The 14,437-nt window shown below is 43.8% G+C and overlaps 1 protein-coding gene across 6 annotated transcripts in view; it reads right to left on the reverse strand.

Annotated features, from left to right (window-relative positions):
- The window catches only part of dlgap2a (discs, large (Drosophila) homolog-associated protein 2a), a 147,803-nt gene that overhangs the window by 18,173 nt on the left and 115,193 nt on the right, over positions 1-14,437 (reverse strand). For 3 of the 6 annotated variants that reach the window (XM_035610329.2, XM_035610327.2, XM_035610326.2), the window contains 4 exons: positions 13,250-13,318; positions 12,016-12,175; positions 10,358-10,574; positions 4,866-8,464 (listed from right to left, as the gene is read on the reverse strand). In XM_035610329.2, coding sequence (XP_035466222.2) covers positions 6,006-8,464; positions 10,358-10,574; positions 12,016-12,175; positions 13,250-13,318 — 2,905 coding nt within the window. In that variant the 3' untranslated portion in view covers positions 4,866-6,005. Of the gene's footprint in view, positions 1-2,880; positions 2,941-4,865; positions 8,465-10,357; positions 10,575-12,015; positions 12,176-13,249; positions 13,319-14,437 lie in introns of those variants that run through there. The other 3 variants (XM_035610334.2, XM_047337762.1, XM_035610328.2) reach the window with 3 other exon arrangements.

Consider the following 14,437-nt stretch of genomic DNA (forward strand, 5'->3'; position numbering starts at 1 on the left):
TGTAGCTGTGGAGTTCACGATCCAGATCCTGACTCAGCTGGCCTGGACTTGTCGAAGGGTTAGAAGGTCACAGGTATTAAGGCTTGGGGCCTTGGTTTACTGTGTCTTATCTCACCTTGTCTCAGACATGCGGTCTAAAGGTTTGTGGAAGAAAATTGCAAGCTCTGTTCTCAGCTGATAGGCTATTAGCCAATCTCCTCGTGCATCTTCCCTGTCTTCAAGAATACTATAAAGGCTTGACGCTACTCTGTATTAGTTGGGATGAAACAGATTGCCGCCAAGTTGAGTGCCCACATTGATCGATATCATTTTGTAAATCTTCGAGAAAAGCGGCGTGTGCTCTCATTCTTTGTGTTTGTGTTCAGCTATTCAGACGGAAATCCACAACAAACTTACAAGGGACTTTGTCCTGCTGATGCGGCAAAACGCTTCTCGGCGTGTCTCTCTGAGGGGCAAACACAAACGATGCAGTGTTTTCCGTGGAGAACTTGTTGGATCACTTGTAAATTTAGGAAGAAATTTGCTCAAGTGCGCTGGAGTACAAGAGAGACTAATGTGCGTCATTGCATTACTGTCTAATCATGTGTCCCTTTCTTGTAAAGGGGCCCTTTGTGAAAGTATAAAGTTCACTTCATTAAGTTTACACAAGTGGTGGTCCAACTGGCGGACGTGCCGTTGCAGGGGACACGTCCGCCACTTCGGGCGACTGGGAGGGTCCAATGAGTCGGACTTATGAGGGATCAATAAGCAAACAAGCGGTTTGATTGTGAGCCACCAGGATTTAGACGAATTGCTCCTCAAACAAACATGACAGTCAAATCCCAAACTGTGACGGTTGTCTCGCTTTCCCGCAGTGCGCAGTGAGAGCCGTGTGAAAAGAAACATGCGGTTCACGTTCTTCCCGTCACTCTCAAATAAAATTCAAGTTGACTTGTCAGGTCACCAAGCGTCCTCCGCCGAAGAGTTTCTCCGGAAGAGGAAAGTTACAAAGAACGGGAAAACCTGGCTCTGACCTCGTCACTCTCGACGAGTAACACATCATGTGGCACGCAAGAAAACAAACTCGAGTGTGGATATGAAGCTATTCAACTGCCAAATGTGCCAAATGTCTCCATGACAACAAAATGTCTCCTCGTGTACAGGTGAGGGCTCAACAGGCAGTGTGTACAGTGAGTACACTTCAAATGATAGAGGTGGATAAATACATTCAGTGTGAATTCTCTACTTAATCTCTCTCTCTCTCACACACACACACACACACACACACATACACACACACACACACACACACACACACACAACCACCACTGTGCCAGTGAGGCTGATTAACGTGAGACACAAGGGAGGTGATTCAACCACTCCATCTCTGTTAGGACCGCTCTATCTATCAGGACTGGCTTGTAGGCTAACATGAGGGTGGGGATGGTGGGGATGGTGGGAGGGGGGGGGGGGGGGGGGGGTTGAGTGGCACGTCATTAAGAGTCTTTCTCCCCGATTGGATTTATCACTGTAAACGAAATGCAGCAGAGTTCGTTTTGCAGCAGGCTTTTAAGGATATGCAAATGATCGGGGGGAGGAAGATGGATGGTGAAATCCATTATTGGCACTGTCACGATTATTGCAGGCAAAAAAACAACAAGGAAATTAACATGAAAATAGTGACAACAATAGATAGTAGAAACAAGAGGACGTGAGCTGTTACTCAGGCTAATTAGGGCCAACCCTGGATAGTTGGCAAAAGTTTAAAAGTTGTCCCGAGCATTGCGATGGATCCCTGAGCACGGAAAAAAAGCACAGGGCGCAACAAACACAAAACTCCTGTGGCTGCGAATGTTGTCGTCTCACGGATCCGTGGAACAAGGGCGTCTCTCTTTTTCGCCCCGGAACGTCGTCCCGCTGTCCATGAGAGTGCCGAGCGTGTCTTTACACAACGGCTGCTGCGGTCGGCGAGGGAGAGAGAATATCTGCTTTCAGCACCCGGTGGCAAACTGAGCAGCATCTGTATGTCACGACTGAGACGCACGTCCCCGCGGACGTCACCGCGTCCCCTTTTAAGAAAAAACAAACCGGCCTCTTGTCGACTAGATGGATCACTAAAATACCCAAGGCGAGCTAATAATAGCCCGGTCCCGAGGGCGATGTGCACACGCGGGTCGGTGCTCGTGTGATGCTGCAGGCTGCTGGCGCCGCTGTCGACGCTGGAGAAAGTGAAGCAGTCGTAAATATGTCAAGCGACGGCAGAGAAAACACTCTGAACAATTGAGGCTCTGTCAAGACAATGGTCCCTCTCGATCAAAAGAGCCGGGTGATTTAGTGCAGGTGCAACGGGGCGACTGCATTTTCCAGTCAACCCGGCCGCTACAGAGTCAAGTGCCTCGTGGATGAACAACAGATATTTGTGCCTCAAAGAACTGAAGGGGAAGAAGACGCCAACTCCCTACTCCAACTCCTCGTATCACACTGTGTTGGTATACTTGTAGTTCATAGATCACAGGGCCTTTGATAAATAGTTTTCTCTCTTTCTGTCCTTAGCTGTGAATGTGAGGATAACTGCATACACTCAAGATTATTCAAAGTTACATTTTTTGGGAGAAGAATTTTGATTAAATTTGACTAGATTCTTTCTTACTTTCTTACTGGTGAATGTGAGATTAACTGCATGTACTTGACTTTATAAACTTGTAGTTCATGAATCATAAGGGCCCTTGATAAAATGAATGTTCTCTTTCTTTCTTTGTGAATGTGAGAATAACTGCAGATGCTCAAGATCATTCAAATGTACATTTTAGAAGAATTTGCAGCGCAGCTTTCCATCAAAACAATATTTCATCATTTCGTAGAAAGAGCGATGGAGGACGCCCCAGCCGGCAGCAGGTTTACCTGGGGTTTGCTGGGGAGTCCGATCAATGCTGCAGGTGGAGGGGAGGCAGAACTGGATCCCTGGAAACAAGGGAGCGGGGTGGATGTTCAGAAGAATGGGCACACGTGCCAGGACATACAGTACATCATATCAACATGACACAAGGAAGAGTGGATCCAGGGAGAGAGAGAGAGAGAGAGAGAGAGTGTGCAGGCATATGGATAACCCTGCACAGTGGGATGTACAGTATGTTCACGACAAAAAAGACACTATTCCAAAACACGGCTTCACCCTGTGTGTGCACACTGAGTGGAAGCACTGGATGTTGTTCATTTTGTTCACAGAGGTTTACAGGAAGAATTCATCGAAATACTTTTTATTTCCAGATACAGTTTTTTTTATTTTTTTTTTATCTTTGAATGTTCATTAGGCTCAAACATGTCGATTATTCTACACTTTGAGACAGAGGTGGTTACCATGTGATTGAGATCGGTGTGAACACACGTCATCTAACCTGGCTCTGTGACGCTGCTCCCCACACGGTCACCACTGAACTGAAACATACTCAAGTCATCATATCAACCCCTTTAATTAAATTACAATAGACCTGTATATTGTAATTCTGTGAATCAGCAGCGATGTGTGTGGAGTCACAGTTACAGTACAGGTGACCTGCATGTGCACCGTGCTGACATGGCAACAGTGAGTATGAGCAGAGTGGTATGAATTGTGACTGAATGCGTGGTCAGTGTCTTGTACATTGTACATCCTTGTACATAGACTAAGTATATGTTTGGAAATACTAGTGATTGCATAAGTCAGTGTATGTCTAATAAAGGCAATATTTGTTTTAAAAGTGCCAGCCTCTTTTTTCAGTTTTCATGATTTCGTATCACATTAATAATCTAGTTTGTATTTTTGAAAAGGCTTCTCAGGCAGCACACCATCATTTTGCCTTAGACATACGGTATGACTTCTTCACTTTTCCAGATTTAGTTTTAAGTCAAGAATAAGGTTCTCTTATAGAGCGCTAACAAGAGAGTGACAGTAAAACCACCCCCTGTGTTGCAAGGACTGGGTGAAGTGAAAAGCAACGATCATGATATTTGGTATTTGGTAAACCTTGACAAATGTTTCCGCTCCTTAAAATGTATGAAGTTCTTAAAAACCGAAAGCAATCCATACAATTACGTAAACTAAATAAGGGCAGTTGTTTGTTTACATGACACCGTGGCAATTGGCTTATTTGCTTTTTAATAATACAACAGTAAATCCCGTGTTCTGACAAACGCAGCCAGCATGTCAAATTTGATCTGCAAACCTTCAATTAAAACTACTCACCGCCACCGTTCGCTTTGTTCCACCGTTCACAGGAGAAAAAAAAAATAGACCTGTTATAGTATGCCAGTATCCTTCATTGCACGAATGAATACTGATGCTGTTTGTTCCCAGACTATACCTTATGAATAAACATAATGTCACTGCAGTACAGGTTGAATTATGTGCTGGTTTTATATAACAATTTAGCAAACACAAAGTTAAACGAGGAAGCGGTCCGGGGAAGAAAAGGCTGGTGCGTTTTGTGCCGGTGAAATGAGCGTAAAGAATAAAACAATACAACCTAATTAACTTCCCTCCCCTTTGAAAACCTTTCAGATTCAGTCAATTTAGCAAACTTTCATAAAGTGCTCCGCACATATTCAATTTAAAAACAACACACAGGAAGATCCTTTTCTGGCAGCTGAAAGATTATTTTTCGTTCCATTGGACTTTATCAGAGCACAGACGCCAGTGGGGGATTCTGTACGGAGCCCACTAATTGGACGCAAAGCACAGACATATATCTTGTGATTTGCCTGGCTTTTTAGCTGTTCACCGCTGGTACCAGAATTTCCACGTCTTTGGTGGTATGTAGGCTCTGTTCATTGCGCTGATTATCAAAATGAAACTATGAATAGAACCAAACACATACAGCGAGGCACCGTGTATGAAATACACAAAATACTGAGGACATCTGTCATGCATTGTTATAACATAATTTTCATCATTCAGTGTCAAAAAATTGCCACACAAGGATGTACACCTCTTTTTTCAGGAAGGAACACAATTCAATTAATTACATTACGCTCATGTCCCAGTTGCATTATATTCTCAATCTTTGATTCCTGAGCATTAAGGTGATGTCTTAGGATAAAAATACAATATCACCTCCCAACAAGGCCGGCTATTACTGTTGTCAGATTATCAGACAAATGTAATCACAATGTGTATATTTCTTAAATAGATGTATTTATACTTAATGTCCAGCTTAGATGCGTGTGAACTGTATTTGCTGTATGTTTGGCAGCAAAGTGTTATGTGCATGATGGTAACATGAGGTTGTGAGGCTACATATCATAACGGTAATGGTTCCGAATTATATTTGAGTTATTTTTCACAACAGATTAAGAGTATAGTCTTCTAACATTGTGCAAACATCACTCCACAGCATCTTTTCCATCCGTTTCCATCCAACAGCTCACATAGTAAACAGTATGTCCTTATAGTTATATAATAACTGTCAACATTTAGTTCACTCCACTCTGGGGTGACAATAAAACACAGAGCCCAAAACGAGTCAAGGTTTCCTTTGTCATCGCAAGGATTGTCTGGACCTTGCATACATAAGGCCATCTTGTCCGTAGTCTATAACAGAGCTCAAAAAGAGTCTATATGTGTAAAATGTCTTTGATTCAATCCACTGACTGAAGAGGAACATTCATTACAAGAGCATCCAGTGATTACAGAGGGTACTCTGAAATAAGCAGTAATGTCCTGGAAGAGAGTTCACATCAGCTGTGACAACTGTTTCTGAGAAGTTCACACTGCTTTCAGTAAGTGTTTTTTTGCTGCATCATTGTTCCGTCACCACACAGGGTTCATTACATTCTTGCAGTCCATGACTAGTTCTCTGGTTCTTACTGCTACCATTGCAATCCTTTTCCTGGAATATCAATGCAGCTTTATGTACTGGGAAGTCTTTGCTTGAATGCCAACGATGACATTCAATCTGCACACTGCTCTATGGCACGCTCTCCGCTACAAACCATGAGCTATGTATACATATTTTGAGCTACACTTTGTCTGCTGTGATTGAGGTATGAACTCACAGAGTGAGAGACACGTATGTGATTTCTGCACTATTGTACTCGTATCTACCGCTCCACAGTTCCACACTTGCACTCCGATGCATTGATTCTTGTCTGTGGCCCCTCTTCTGCCACCTGCACCACAGAAAGGCCTTCTCACTTGTTGACCTCTCAGGACTACCTGGGGTCTCTTCTTCTACACGTTCTCCACACTCCTGGTATACAGCCATACACTGCAGTGTCTCTACTATGATATTGTCTGGCTCAATGTGTGCCAGATCCACTGAGGGTATGACTCCAAGATCTGGTGGCAATGGATCTGTATCTGGTGAAAGAGGATCGGAGTCTAGATTTGTGGGTCCATAGTCCATTTCCAGTGACGTATCTGGGGAAACTGAACTTGGAGGGGATATTGTGACAGTGACCTGTGATGGTGGGACTTCATGTAATTCCAAGTCAACTTCCTGAGGCAAGTTAGCTAGGATATTCTCCATAGCTGGATCCAAACAGATGGATTCTGTTAACTGTGGAGGATCCAAGGGGCACAGTGTTGGGGGGTCAACAGTGGGTAGTGGTGAACAATCTGACTGGTATGAGAGTGGGTCAAAATCTTCATCATTTGATGGAGAGTCAATACTCAGGTCAAATGGCTCTGGTTCAGGGTCCATGAACACTGAGTCTAGATCATCTTGATCAAGGGAAGTCAGCATGACTAAGTCAAAGTGGACCAGATCAGCATGATATATGGAGGTGGTATCCAGTGGTTCTGGAAGGGGTGGCCACTCTGAGTCTTGGGAGTCTGGTTCAGTGTTGGGTTGAGCTTCTACTGAAGTGGTAGCAAAGGTTGAGGCCAGCGTCATTTGCTCTGGAGGAGGGTCAAAAGGATAAGCCGGAACGATTATAATGGGATCTGGATCTGTGTCACTGTCAGTTGGACTTACCGGACAGTCTGTGTCAATGTACTCTGAAACCACAATGGATGGACATCTGATGTCAGTCTCTAAATTACATAATGTAACAGCATCAAGATCAACAGGTAAATGGCAAAATGAGAGTGGGTCTTGATCAATTGGGTCAGATGAAGACACCATGGGTTTTGGTTCTAATTCTGTTGATTCTGCAGGATCAGGATCTTCTACTCCTGAATATGGCAAAGACACAGTTGTAGGATCTTGAGAGACTGGATCTGGCCGGTCCACAGTGTTGGTATCTGTGGACTCTGAATCTGACACGACATCAAAAGGTTCCTCTTGTTCCTCTGGTGGCGACACAGTAACTACAGGGACTGGGAATGGTAGCTGTATCTTATCTATTTCAATGGGTTCACTATCTGGGGATTTCCTGTCTTCAGGTCGAGATGGTTCAGTATCTGAATGGGACTCTTTAACTGGGTCAATGTTTATTAGCTTTGGAGTGATTAGCATTTCTTGTTCCCCTGTCACTGAATCCTTGGGGCTCTCAGGGGATGGAAGTGGCACTGTACCATGAGTGGTGGCTGGCTCATTTGTGACAGTGTCAGTTGAACTCAAACTTGCATGTTCTGTTCGCTCTGGCTTTGGTTGTGGTTGAGCCCTGGTTGTGGTTGAGGGCACAGTAGTCAAGTCGAATGGCTCGAGTTGGACTGATCTAACAGAACCTGGAAGTATTGGATCCAGAGAAAGTGGTATGGCGCTCTCCACATACATTGACTGGGGACAGGCAAGAATGCTTGGGTCCATCGAGAGCTGCTTTGGCAGATTTCTGCGGGCACTTTTCTTTTCCTCATTCTCCTCTGGACAATTGACGGCTGCATCTGCGGTGCTTTGCCGAACGAGGACCTTGCTTCTGGCCTGGGTCCCCACAGACACTTTGGACACTAGGGGTTTCTTTTCTTTTGCTCCCCCAGTGCCTCTATCGATTGAAGAGGTTCCAAGTCCTTCTGCACCAACCCCTAACCCTACCCCTGCCCCAGCCCCTGTCCTTGTCCCTGCCCTTGCTCCTGTCCCTGCTCTTGCTCCTGACCCAGTTCCAACACCTCCTCCTAAACCTACCCCAGCTCCAGCTGCCACGTGGCCACCTTGGGGAGACCATGTGTTGTAATGCTGTGTGAAAGTGTTGAAATTACTGTTGAAAGCACGAAGCTCTGTACATAGGTCCCTCCTAAGTTCAGCAAGCTCCCGACGCATGGCCGAGACCTCTTCCTTCCACTGCATGCTGATAGCTGCAGCCAAGGTAGCTGACTCTTTGATACTGGCCTGGATGGCTTTTGGCGATGGCCGTTCTGGGGCACTAGATCTGGGGGATCTGAAAAGGCTTGGAGAAACGGGTGGTCCAGACAGAGGTTTGGCTGTAGCCCCCATGTTGTCTTGTTGGTAAAGCCTGTCTCTTCTGATGGGGCAGCCTAGATCATCATGAGCCAAAGGGGCTGTGTCTGCCAAATCCTCGTGTATACTGGTCTGGTCAGGTAAACAAGAGTCTTCCTGCATATAATTTCTGTCTGGAAGACAAATGTGAATATGTATCTGTATTACGGCCAAAGGTGTGAGCAGCTGGAGAGAATGTGCTTTCAATTGCCACAAAGCAGTAATATCAAGTCATGCACTGAATGCCATGAGTCAAAATAAGATAATAGAAGAGATCTACAACAATTAAGTCTAATCTTATGATTTTTCGCCCCAATTTTGTTAATCTGTAGACTTTAAATGTATATTGAAGATTTTCATACTATGATTTCAATAATCTGTCATATTTGACCTTTATTTTACCAGGTAAGATCAATCGAGAACAGCCTCTCATTTACAATGATGACCTGAATATCATTTCTGTGTAAAAAAAAAACAGTGTAACAGTGAGGAAGTACTCCCATTTTGACTCATTTCCATTAATGGTTTACACTGCCTTCTCAACCTTAATTTGTAGCATGCATTCTTCACATCTTTTCAATGCACAAAGGGGAAACTCCTTGCTCCAGGAACAAATCACAGAGAATGGACGATATTTCTAAAAAAAATGAAAGTGTAAGAAAAAATTCTTGCATGCTCTTCTGTTTTCATTTGAGATACAACAAGATGTACTTTGTGCAATGAAAAGAGGCAAAGATGAGCAAAGCTTTAAAACACTTTCTCATAAATCAGGAAGTATAGTATGAACCCTATTGAAAATGTGATGTCCAGTTTGACCGACTGATTCGAAGCATCAACTGCCCAGTATCCAAATAATTGCAAAATCCATCAAATACCAAACTCTGCATCTGAAAAATGCTGATATGTTTGAGTTTACTGAGAAAGCAGTGTAAGCAAACATTCAAAAGTATGAGGAATTGATAACAAGCACATCTCCAGATGTCCACACCTCTAACCCTCCCTATTATTGACCAACTGTTGTCGTTAGTTCATGGATCTACTGAGGGAAGAGGTGGAATCCGCATAGACTTCTTGTCCAGATAATGTCTTCTTTTCTTCCCACATTCTTCATCTGTACAAGGACGTATCATTTCCTCTGTGAATCCAGCAATCATGGGAATTGTTCAAACCACCACCAGCTTACAATTTATAATCAAGGCTCCGTACCAGAAAAAAATGAACGAGTAGGTTTAGATTTATTGCAGCAGGTTTGCATATGTGATATCTGTGACTAATCAGTGGGATAGAACGGATACCAAATAAATTCCTAGCCAGCTTTACATTGTCCATTATCATTGTGTGGACACAATAGTGTGTGCGGCGTTGTAACGGGATCTCATCGTGTTTAAACATGATCTTTGCAATGGGACAAAATAATTTGAATGAAGTGAACAATCTCTGGGAAAAACAAATTTCAGTGTATGCTGTGATATTAAAGTGTTTGCACCACAGTGTATATTGAGTTTACAAATCAAGAATGCAAACATTGCATATGGAAATTTCCCCATTTCTCTGACCAGTTTGCAATAAAGCTGTGAGTATGTTCACAAGTGTCGCCATGTGGCCTCAGGAACGAGTCACATATCCAAAATGTAGCGTCCTTATTCTCACCTGATTTATTTTTCAGATCATTTCCATTTGTGATTTTCAATAGGGTTCATAGTTTTACTCTCTGATGCATCCAATGGATGAGCAGATGAAGCACTGTATCCATACAGTAAGATGAACTGGTACAGCTCAGAAGTGATAACTACGGTAATCATGCCTCCATCAAAAACAATGGAAACATACAGGAGTGATTCATGCAAAGATATGAAGCTGTTTGACAGCACAACCAGTTTGCACTATCTGTTCTATTTTCATCCATTACCACACGTGAAACGCCAAGTGTAAGCTTTTGGCGTCAGTTTGTCACTTCTACTTTAGCAAACATCCAGAATGTCACATGTTGTATTGTGAAAATTAAATGTATGTCCAATTGTCCTTACCTGTGGTGGCCCTGATGGTGGAGGTGACAGTGGAGGCTATGGGGGGGATGCAGTCATCGTCTTGGGAGTAGCCGGCCTGGATGGCTCGCAGGTAGCTATGACTCCGGGTACGGAAGCAGCCGGGAAGGTCCAAAGCCTCCATGGCCTGGGATTCCACCTCACTGAAGACCGACTCGCACACCGACTCAAACTGCCCATTGATTTCTGTTTCACTCACCTGTAAGAAACAAGAGCCATGAGCATGCTTTTTCCCCCCACCTATGAGACAGAGAGGATTTTTCTCTTTTAATCGAGATATATTAATTGGTCAGAACTTGACAATAGCTATGTTTCCATCTAAATGTCAAGCCAATTTTAAGCGTACTTTGGAAATTACAAATGATGTGCATTTCCATCAACTGGTTTGGAGCGAATAAACTAGACAAGTAGGATAGATATGTCTGCAGGAGTTATTTAAATGAGCAAGTTCTTTCAATTCAGTTAGTTTTGGCAATGTCTAATGCTGTTCATGTTCGGAGACAAAGACAGACAAACGCCATTCTGATGCACGGAGCGGCAGCAAGGGCAATAAGACGACTTACGCAACCAAAGCTCGGAGGAAGACTCCAACGGCAGAAACAGCTGCTCAGACATTTGAGTTGAATGTTCGTTACGTCAGAATTTATTCCGCAAAGTTGGATCCATCTCGGATTTTGCGCATTAACTCTGTTTTGCAAAATGCAAAAACTACCTCAAGCGAGCGTATAAACTTTTTTTTGAGAATTAGCGTTAGATTATTTTTTATCTCACCGTTTCCATCAACTTTTTCTATTGAAATACTTCAAAATGTGCATAGAAATAGATTGATAAAAACGCAGTTAATGTTTTCTTTGTCAATTTCCCCTCGAACAGAAACAAGGCTTGGAATGAAATGGTGCAAAAGGCAGCAGAGGAATTAATTACAAATGCGTTTTTATAGCGTAACAGAGATTTATTTGTTTGGATCAATGCCTAGAAATTGCTCCATCATATTCTGACACTAGAAGAAAAACAACCAAACAACATGATGTCAGTTTTGATGAAGTCGGGATCAGAGTTTAGTGTAAACAGATTTCTTCTTGACAATAACATTTCTGTTTCGTGTTCAGGTGTATATGTCTTTGTACTGTGTGTGTGTGTGTGTGTGTGTGACATTGAATTGTTACAAGTGGTTGTTTACTGAATATAAACGTGTTTGAGGGTTATCATTCCATTCCCATTTGGCGATATCAAGAATCAAAGGTAAACATCTTGTTCAACTGGGATTCAGAATTGGTAGGAGTTTAGTTGAGCTTTTAAGACTCTGAACGAGTCAATACCCTCTCGTTTAGGATGTGTATACATAATAAGACCCTGCTGGAGTCTAAGCCTAAGTCAAATACAGTAGTCAACAGGGTGTGTGGATTTCAAAAACATGCATCTATCAAATACATGAAGAGTTGCAGTGAAGGAGAACACTTTGATTAGGAAAGTTATGCTATTTGACTGGGATTTTAAATGAGCTGTATGGTGAATTCATTTCCCTGGGACCTCCTCTGGGCCCCTCAGCGGTCTGCAGTTTACGAAACACTGTTCTTCATTGCAGGGATTGGAATACGGACTCGAAAACTGCCCCTCAACTGAACAGGGCGAAGACTCACCTGGCTCACTTGGCTAACACAGCTTGCCTGACTGAGGGTGCTGACGGCCCGCATGTAGCTCTGGTTCCTGGAGCGAAACTTGGGCGAGTTGTAGTTGGCACAGGGATCCAGGGCAATGCTCGGGTGCATGTCCCTGGCGGCTTGCATGTGGTAGCTCTGACTGAACGGAGAGAAACGAAAGAGAGGCAGGCAGAGAGTGGGACTACAGTCATGGTGATGGTTTTTTTAAAAGTATGATTTAAGTCATAGGAAAGTGTAGTTTGATGAGTGGCTACAAGTGTAACATATTGACAAAAACAACTGAGTGCTATTATCGCAGTGGGGCCTCCTCTGGGTAACCTGAACCTGAGAGGGAGACAGGTTATGACATTGTGTTTCCCAAGAGGCGTCACCGGTGTCCTTAAAAGGGCATTTTCGATTTCTGCGCTGCTGAAACGTCTAATCAATGCTCGGAAATGAGAGAAATGCAAATGGGGGGGGGGGGGGGGGGCGAGGTAACCAGCAAGCACTTCAGAGGGGTACCCCCTGTGTCAGCCGGGTCAAATAAATGTGCTACCCCAAGCAGAGCGAGAGAGACGCTCGGAGACCTGTGACCGGTTAGGAATCTGCTGGAGAGAAGATAAACAGAATGACACAGAGGGAGAAATGTGCTTCAAGTGAGCTAAAGAGCGCTATGTGAGTCACGTTAGGAACGACCGACGTGGCTTTTTATAGAGATAAACGCTGGTGTTTGGCAGTGAGGAAAATGTGTGATTAACGGTCCCTCAATCCATCTTGTCATGCTGTGGCAAGGCTGTGTGCGTATTAGCAAAGCACCATCAACACATCCAAAGGCATCCTGGAGCAGAAATATCCCAGAGATTAAGTCTGAATGAATTGGTAAAAATGAGGAGGCTGTGAAATGGGAATAAGTCTCATTTTAAACGATGTGGTTAATATGTCCCAAAAACACAATCTAACAATGTCGCTTTAATGAACGAAAGTCATCAACTACCATGCTGCCGTCAAATCATATGTATGATGTGTTTAGCAGGGCTCTATGCCTTCGCCCGTATAAGCAGATTGCCCCAGGTGACCTCTCACTGACTGGTCCTGAGTGTTTGCTCCGTGAGACGTCCATATTGAGTATGTCAGCAGGGCAGCGAGCCAACTGGCTCCCACATCCGAGTCTGACCACTGCAACACGGCAGCAACAGAGAGGCAAGAGGAGGGGAGGCGCTGGGCCTGTATTCACCTTAAGTCAGCAGCAAAATTGGTGATGTAGTTACGCATGTCACTGTTGATTTTATCCAGGCGGTAAGAGCTGTGGGGTAGAGAAGAAAAACAGAGTTACTGGCTCCCACAAGTGGGAGCTGGATGGATGTGACGTCACTGGGAACCAGTCCAACGGAACTGGCCCTGTGTGGCATTTGCGGCGCGCCTGATTGTTTGCTTTGGGGTTTTCACCCAAAGTGCTGCAAACATTAGGGTGATACGATGTCACCTACAACAATTTGGGAGAACGTTCCGGTTACATTGACAAAGCAGAGGTAGCCCCGCCTGGTCGGTCGAGGCAATAACCCTCTAAATGAGGCGCATGCACGTACACAAAATGAACGTGGTGAGGAGTGAATTATGAGTCATGTCGCACAGGAGGAGCAAACATACACACGCACACGCACCCACACACACACACACACACACACAAACACACACACACACACACACACGCACACACACGCGCACACACACACACACACACACGCACACACACCCACACGCATACACACTGCCCACCAGCACCAACCAGTAATGATAACGAAGCATTTGATGATTAAAAAATGCACACACACACACACACACACACAAAAACGTGTTTTAACTACAATATACACTACACTTTCTTTCCCTGTGTGGCTAATTAGATTTGGTTAATTGAGCCAAATGAGAGTTAAAGCAAAAAAACCCAAAACCTTCCTAACGTCCTTCCCCGAGCAGTGAAACTTACCAGAGCTTTTAGCTGACAAGATCAGATATGAGTGCACCGACATTACTGAAGCCAGGATTGTAGAGTTGAGTAAAGTGAGGCTATTTTGAGAATGTACTGTATCGGCCCTTTATCGAATCACGCCACACCGAATTTGCTCTGATGTCAACGGAAGCATATAGGGGACTATTTCAAAATGATAACGTGAACTTGAAAATGAACACCAAAGTCCCAAAGAGAGTTTTAACTTTCCAAGTATGTTCGTATTCAAATTGCAATAATCCAGTGGCATTATCATTTTTATATAGATGTACGGGCCTTCTATGACCATATTAAAATGAAAATGGACAAGCTGTGTGATATTTCCTTTTCAAAGTTCTACTCCAATGATTAACATTCACAGGTTCTTTCAAATTTGACAGTTAAAATGCAATCTGAACAATGTAACATGATTTT

The sequence above is a fragment of the Scophthalmus maximus genome, chromosome 15, assembly GCF_022379125.1.
Source record: "Scophthalmus maximus strain ysfricsl-2021 chromosome 15, ASM2237912v1, whole genome shotgun sequence".
Classification (NCBI taxonomy): Eukaryota; Metazoa; Chordata; class Actinopteri; order Pleuronectiformes; family Scophthalmidae; genus Scophthalmus; species Scophthalmus maximus.